Source organism: Tupaia chinensis, unplaced genomic scaffold, assembly GCF_000334495.1.
Source record: "Tupaia chinensis unplaced genomic scaffold, TupChi_1.0 Scaffold000273_1, whole genome shotgun sequence".
Taxonomy (NCBI): Eukaryota; Metazoa; Chordata; class Mammalia; order Scandentia; family Tupaiidae; genus Tupaia; species Tupaia belangeri.
Window position 1 is genome coordinate 1,686,763 of NW_006159755.1, and position 7,146 is coordinate 1,693,908.

The 7,146-nt window shown below is 60.1% G+C and overlaps 1 protein-coding gene across 2 annotated transcripts in view; it reads right to left on the reverse strand.

Annotated features, from left to right (window-relative positions):
* Window positions 1–744: 744 nt before the first annotated feature.
* EHD1 (EH domain containing 1) overlaps window positions 745–7,146 on the reverse strand; it is a 44,200-nt gene continuing 37,798 nt past the window's right edge. For both annotated transcript variants that reach the window (XM_006149853.3, XM_006149854.3), the window contains exons 5-6: window positions 3,388–3,552; window positions 745–2,917 (exon numbers count right to left, since the gene is read on the reverse strand). In XM_006149853.3, the coding sequence (XP_006149915.1) occupies window positions 2,393–2,917; window positions 3,388–3,552 (690 nt within the window). In that variant the 3' untranslated portion in view covers window positions 745–2,392. The remainder of the gene's footprint in view (window positions 2,918–3,387; window positions 3,553–7,146) is intronic.

Genomic DNA, 7,146 nt, shown 5'->3' on the forward strand with positions numbered 1-7,146 from the left:
CAGCTGGGCCTGAAGCACAAGATGGGTCCACACACCCTTGGGCACCTGTTTACATCCTGCCATAAGCCTGTCTGGAGCTGCCCACTCTGATTGCACGTCTACACCCTCCCATGGCCCCTTGCTGTCAATTTGTCATCCTTTCCTCTGCTGATAAAAAGTCCCATTTGTGACACCACTGCCCGGCCCCACTCTTAATTGTGCGTTATGTTGCCAGTCTATCTGTTTCGTCTGTCTTCAGAGCACTGTTGCCCTGTCTTTCAACTGCCCTGGGGCGAGCGTGGAGCCAGGCTGGTTCTGGGGCCCAGTAAACCCTTGTTTAATTTACCCTTCCTGATGCCAAGAGCCCCGCGGGCGCCCACCTGTCTGCTCTAAGATGCATGCACACTGCAGGAGATACTAAGAGGACAAGAGGGGTGCTGGCCCGGGGGTGCCCTCCCAGCTGCTCTATCCCCTTCTCTCCCCAGGAAACTACTCTTCCTCAGCTCCTGCCTCACCCCGGGAAGGCAGGGGCTCTGAACCCTTGAGGCACCCCTTCTCCCTACCCACTTGCAGGCCTCACCCTGTAAATACGGGGTGGCAGCTGCCGCACAGCTAAGCACAACCACACAGACGGCCACCTCACCCTGGCAGGTGTGCCGACCTGTCCTGCTGCCACCCTGTCCCCCGCAATGTGTTTCAGCAGGCACTGCGGGGAAGACCTGGGGCTTCTGCTCTGGAAAAGCCAAGTAAGCACCAACAGCCAGCTTCAGCACAATTAAAAGTTCTTTTAATGCAAGTAAAAGAAGTCTCTTAGTCTTTCTTCCCAGAGGTGAGTGGGCAAGCCAGGGCACCTTCAGCAGAGTTCGAGATGGGGACGCCCCTCCTCCGTCTTCACCCAATACTGCATGGAGTGACAGGCAGCTGGGGGTGACACAGCCAGATCCTGGAGACCAGGGCATCAGCAGGGGGCGTGGGCAGGAGAGATCGTGGCCCACTGTGTGATGCCTGACCGGAAGCTCTGCTAGCCTCCCTCCTGCCCAGCAGGGGCTGGCCGCAACTGTGCTCTGCTGCGCTCTGGCAGAGGGGCCGCCTGCTGAATTGGGCACTGCTCCCTGGCTCGGGTTTCTTATTGCTCAGCCTGGGGGCAGGGGTTGTTCTAAGGGCATCCAAGTCACATGCTGCCCTCCTTTGCTCCACAGGAGAGTAAGGAAGACAGGAAGTGAAAGGGGGTGAAAAGAGGGAGGCCGGGTTTGTTGGGGCTCTGCTGTCTGGACACTGGGCCCAGGCCAGAGCGTGGGCTTAGTCCTGCCTGCGTCAGACCAGACCAGGTTCACAAGGTCCCATGCCCACCGAGGGTGGGGAGGGCGGTGCCAGAGCGCCCCAGTGAGGTGAGAGGGTTAGTGCAGGGCAGTTCTCCCTCAGCCAGGAGCAGCAGGAGCTGGCATGTCACCCCCTCCTCAGCCAGGAAACACACCCTGGGGCCTCAGGTGGGGCGGAGGGGGCTCCCCTCTTACTCCACATCTAACAGCTACTAGGTGGAGCTAGGCTGGAGTGTGGAGAAGGGGAGACGGACATCACAGCTTTCGAACAAGTGGTTGGGAAGTTCCTGGAAAAGTTGGTCAAGTATGAAAGGTGTCACTTTACAGGACAAAACTAGCTTATATGTATTTTCCTGGAAGACTTCTCTCACTCAACCCCCCAGAAAGGTTAAGGTAGCGGGGCCTTGCTGCAGTGACTACCGAGCTGGGTGAGATGCCAGCTGTGGGCAGGAGGAACGAGCAGGGCCACCCAGAGGGCATAGGGAGCCCCGAGGGTGGGGAGGCACCAGAACCTGTCCCCCAGAGCAGAGGGAGGGGCCGAGCTGGATGGGGAAGGAAGCCACTGCCCACCTGCCCACCTGCCCGCCTGCCAAGCAGCCCTTGGCTTCCACGAACTAGTGTGCCCGTGCTGTTGGCACAGCCACGGGCCAGCAGCTGCCAGAACAGAGCCCGGGTGCGTCAGCGTCCAGTGAGCTGGTGCCGTGGTCACAGTGGTCAGTCACTGCCCGCGCTGTCTAGCTGGAGCCGGGGCAGGAGGAGAGGCTGGGAGAGGACAGCTGCGTGCATGGGGCTGTCAGACAGGAGGGGCAAGAAAGAACGCTGCCTCTAACGGTATATATTAAAAATATCCATAGTTCTTGTGCACAAAGTTCCATCATCACACACGAGGATCACCCCTGCCTCCCCCGCTGGGCCCAGGAACAGCCTTAAAAGAAAGATGGTGGTTTTTCCTTTTCAAGAGCTGGGGAAACATCCGCTGTCTTTATGGACCTTGAGAAACTGGTGACCCTTCCCCTCCCCCAGTCTCTGCCGCCCGGGCCTCTCCCTGCCCGGCAGACACAAAGCGGGGGTGGCGCGGATGGCGGATGAGGCCGTCACTCGTGCCTCCGCTTAGAGGGTGGGATCAGGTGTGGGGGCAGGTCGGCGGGCAGCTCGTGGCCCTCCAGCTTGACCTTGATGAGGTGGTTGGCCAGGGCGAACTCCTCGTCGTCCAGCAGCCCGTCCTTGTCCACGTCGGCCAGCTTCCAGATCTTCCCCAGCACCGTGTTGGGCAGCTTGGACTTCACCATCTCCTTCTTGGCGTTGGCGCCTGTGATCTTGCCGTTGACGGGCGACAGCGTGTAGAAGATCTCGTCGTAGGTGGGCTTGTCCTTGCCCACCACCCACTCAACATCGTCAATTCCCTCACCGGCCCCTTCGCCGTAGCCATGCCCAAAGGGCCCGTTCATGGTGCCGTCGAAGGCGCCACCCTTCACGGCCTGGGAGGGCATCAGGGACTCCTCCTGGCGCACCATCACCATCAGCCGGGCAATGTCGTTGGCCAGCATGTCGTCCACCGTGTCTAGCAGCTTGGGCTTCAAGGCCTGGAACTTGCTGAAGTCCTGGGTCTGCAGGAGTTCCTGTGAGTGGGGGAGGAAGAAGGAGAAGGGCTGGGGAGGGCAGCTCCTCCCAGGCTCCAGGCAGAGTGGTTAAAATAAGGCTTCACCTGCACAGTGAGCTGGTTACCACTCACCAGCCTGGGCGGCTGAGTTCACCCCTCTGGGCCTGAGCCCTCCGAACAGGAGGTGGCAGCAGCCCCTTCCCTGCAAGGCTGTTAATGAACGGAGGGCGCAGGAGCTGGGCACAGCCCCGCCCTTTCCCGACACTCTGGATGTGTCACCACATCCTCTCCACAGTGCCCCTCCCGACTGGGTCGGCTTCCCTATTCAGGTGGGGTGCTGGTGATGAACCAGCTGCTTCCGTTTTAGGAGGCCCTGCCCTACGGGGCTGGGATTCCCTCCAAGGCCCTGCCCCAGAGTCCGGGACCTGCCCTGCTCCCTGATGGCCACCAGCTCTCGAGCGGCACTGGGGCAGCCTGGGCGGGCCATACCTGCATCTTGCGCAGGCTCGGGAAGTCACCGGGGGAGATCTGATGCTCCCGCTCGATCTTCTGGTAGATTTCTCCCAGGTTGTTCACTAGCTCTTTCTTTTTGCTCTCTTTACCAAAGACGTTGGGCATCTCCTTCTTGAGGGAGCTGATGATGTAGGCATGGACCTGTGGGGGTGGCAGAGGGACGTCAGGGCTTCCCAGAGAGCCTCCAGGACACTGCGGGGTGCCTGCTGTTCACCGCTTAGGAACAGGGAAGTGGAAGAGGTGACTCAGACTCAAAGCCGCTGCCGCCGCCATCCTGGGATCCCACAGGCCTGTACACCACGCCTGTCCAAGGCCCGACTGCTTCCCGCCCGGGGCAGAGACCGAGGCCGACAACAGTGCTTGCTGCGCGTGTCACTGTGCCTGCCCAGGAGCAGTGGCACTAAGCCTGCCCACAGAAGGCCATTTGCCGGGCACCAGGGGCTTCGCTTACTCACCACTCCACCCTCACGGAACAGGGGGCAGCGCTATCATTTAATCTCGTCCCTGTGGGAGGTGTGGAGAGGCTAAAAGGCTTGCCAGGGTGCCCGACTACTAAGTGGAGGACCCAGGATGGCGACAGGACTGCCCTGAGTGGCCCAAAGCCCCATTCTTTGTTTCTCTGCACATCCTGAGGCAGCGCAGGCCGAACAGGGCCCACCGGCCTGTGCAGCGGCAAGGACATGCCAGTGCCGCGGAGAGCTAGCCCACCCCAACGTAGCCAGGTTACATGCAGCCTCGGGGACGACTCTGGGTCAGAAAATCCCCACAGAGGCTTTCCCAGCTATCTCAAGCTTTATCTAAGCTTTAGCACCTTGCTTAGATGTTCGTCAACCAAGGAGGCACAGCCTTCATTCCCCGAGTGGGCGGTAATGTTGGCAACCCTCTGAGTGCGGCCCAGCCAGCAAGGGCTGCAGCCAGCTCTACCACACCAATGCCCTCCGCTCAGCCTAACCTGTCTGCCCTAGGCCAGCTGCCTGGCCACAGACTGCCTGAGGGAAACAGCCCCAGCTCACCCCCACACCTCCACCTGGGTTGGCATCCAGGATTTCCCAGGGATGCCGTGGCAGGCGGGTCAGAGAACCACAATCACCGCTCTGCCTGGCACAGGCCCGTGCCCGTCAACAGTCACTCACTCCAGGAAAAGGAAGAGGTCTTGAAGCTGGTGTGGGACCGAACGGGAACTCGGGGTTTTCCAGGCACAGTGATGCAGTGTGCCCGCAGCCAGGCAGCCACACACCACCACCGGCGACAGGCAAAGCTCCCGAGCCTGCCTGTGCTGCCTGGATGGAAGACGAGGCAGAGCTGGGCAGGGACAGCCTTCTACAGCCCCACAAGGAGATGGGGTCGGTGGGGAACGAGAGGGGAGCTGCCCTTCCCTGCCCACTGGGCGGGGTTCGCCCAAGGCCACCCCTCGGCCCAGCCTCGGTCAGGGTTTTCTCAGGAGCTCCTTTTGCAGAACCAGCTCCACTGACAGCGAGGCTCGAGGTGACGTTTGCAGTAACATTGCAGCCCTCAGCCCTCCAGCCCTGCCTGTCACAACACGTATGGTGACCAGGGCTCACGTGAGATTGCAGATTCAGGCTCAGCAAGGCCAGGTGGGCAGAGAGCCGCAGTTTGGTCAAGTTGCAACGCTGCTGCTCCCCCCCCACCCCCCGGCAGCACTTCAGTAATGGTGGGGACACAGCCAGGGGAAAGGACAAAGGTCAGCTCCTGACAAAGGTCAGCACCCGAGAGCCACCCCACTCTGACTCCAGGCAGCGTGTGTGCTCTGAGCTGCTGTGTTGGGCTGTGGTGGAGTCAGCACCTCCGGGCTATAGGCTGGCAGGAGCGTGAGCCCCACAGGAAGACCTTGCTTGGCCCCGTCACACCCAGGGCGACTGCGTCACCAGCCACAGGCGCCCTCCGCCGTCTGCCCCTGCCTGTCTAGAAACCCTGCTCTTGGAGCTGTTTCAGGGAGATGGAAGATGCATCACTGGCGGGCCGGGGCCCGGGCTTGGCCGGCAGGATGTTCAAGGGCCCAGCTATGACCCAGTCTCCCACGAGCTATGGCCAGAGCCTCGTTTTCAAACAACCAACCCTGCGCTGAAAGAGCCTGCGAGAACGCTGGGCGCCCGCTGCAACACGAGGGCTTGGACTTGGCCATTTCTCCGTTGTCCACATTTCTTGGCTAAATCAAATGCCCTGTCCAGAGGCCCTGCCCGAACCACAGGTAGGACTGTCCCTCAAGAGTCTTGGGAACCAGCAGTTAGCATAATGGCTATGTTGCTGGACTCCCATGTAGTCGACCGTGGTTCGCGTCCCGGACCCGGTGGCTTAAAACTCAAGCCAGGTGCATGTGCGCCCAAGATCCTGAGAGGAGAATGAAGGAGAAGGGATCTTGGGGAGTGACCATCCCCCCTGGAGGGTGATTTCTCGCTTTCTGTCTCTATGTCTCTGTCTGGCGAGCGCACGTGCCCTATAGTGAAAACCCCTCCAAAAAAAAAAAAAAAAAAAAAAAAGAAGAGCCTCGTGATGTGATGTCATTCAAAGTCAGACACCCTATGGAGACACATTCTGTCCTGCTGTCTGAAGGGCCCACTGTGGCCTTTACCTTCGCTCCCAGCCCCAGCAGCCTCGGGCTCTCACTCTAGTACTTGGCCAGGCACCGAGATTCTAAACTACTGAGTAATTCAGAAGCTGCTGTTGGGTACTGCAGGGCCTGAGCCTCCATGAAGGGTAAGGATGGCCCATGAGGACTTCGTGGACTCATGCCACCTCACCGTGGCCTGGACTTCAGCACAGGCCACAGACTGGCACCCCACCTCTTCACCAGCTACTTCCTACCCAAGGCTGTCCCTGGACCCCCTGCCCTACCTGCATACCTCCCCAGCCCCGGCCATCGGCTCCCGCGGCACCCTGTGCTTACCCGGTGACAACACGAATAATGGCTGTTTATTTTTCATTTGCACCTTCTGTTCTCCCTGTGAAGGCTGGGCAGCACCCAGGGGGCTGCGTGGCACTCCCTGGGTCCCCAGCATCAAGCAGAGCATACCTCAGTGCCCAATAAACCAGGAGGGAAAGGCAGTAGGAACCAGGGCTACAGCCCCACACCCTCCGTTTCTGAGGCCCCCTCCTTTGCTTCAGTGTTAACTTCCTGTCTGACGTTTCTACATTGTAAACATGCTCAAATCCTCAAAGTAGCTGGGCTATACGGTAGGGAGGGAGGTTACGTGAAGAACCTTAGTTGGGCCAGACTGCACCAGCAGGGATGGGTTTCAGGCCACACCCAGAGTCCCAGGCCCCGCTTGGCAGCAGGCCACTCCTCCCACCCCCAGGGCCTACCTTGGCCAGCCGTGCCCGCTTGATTAGGTCATTGAGCTTCCTGAGGGCAGCATTTCGGGGCAGAGACTGGATGTCTTTGAAGAGGTCCTGTTCCTCGGCCTCGAAGAGCTTGCGGTTGTCAGGGATGAGCAGCGGATGGGACCAGAAGGAGCCAATGTAGACCCGGACCACCTCGGGGGTGTTGATGATCTTGCCCAGGGACCACATGAGGGCCCCATACACACGCATCAGCTGCTGCGTCTCGATCTGGTCGGCCTTGTTCAGCACCACACGGATCTTGTCCTCATGGTTCTTCAGGGCCTTGATGACTTCTGAGAACTCATCGGAGATGTCCAGCTTGTGGGCGTCGAAGAGCAGGATGATGCGGTCCACACGCTCGGCGAACCACTCTAGGACAGCCGCAAAGTCGCAGCC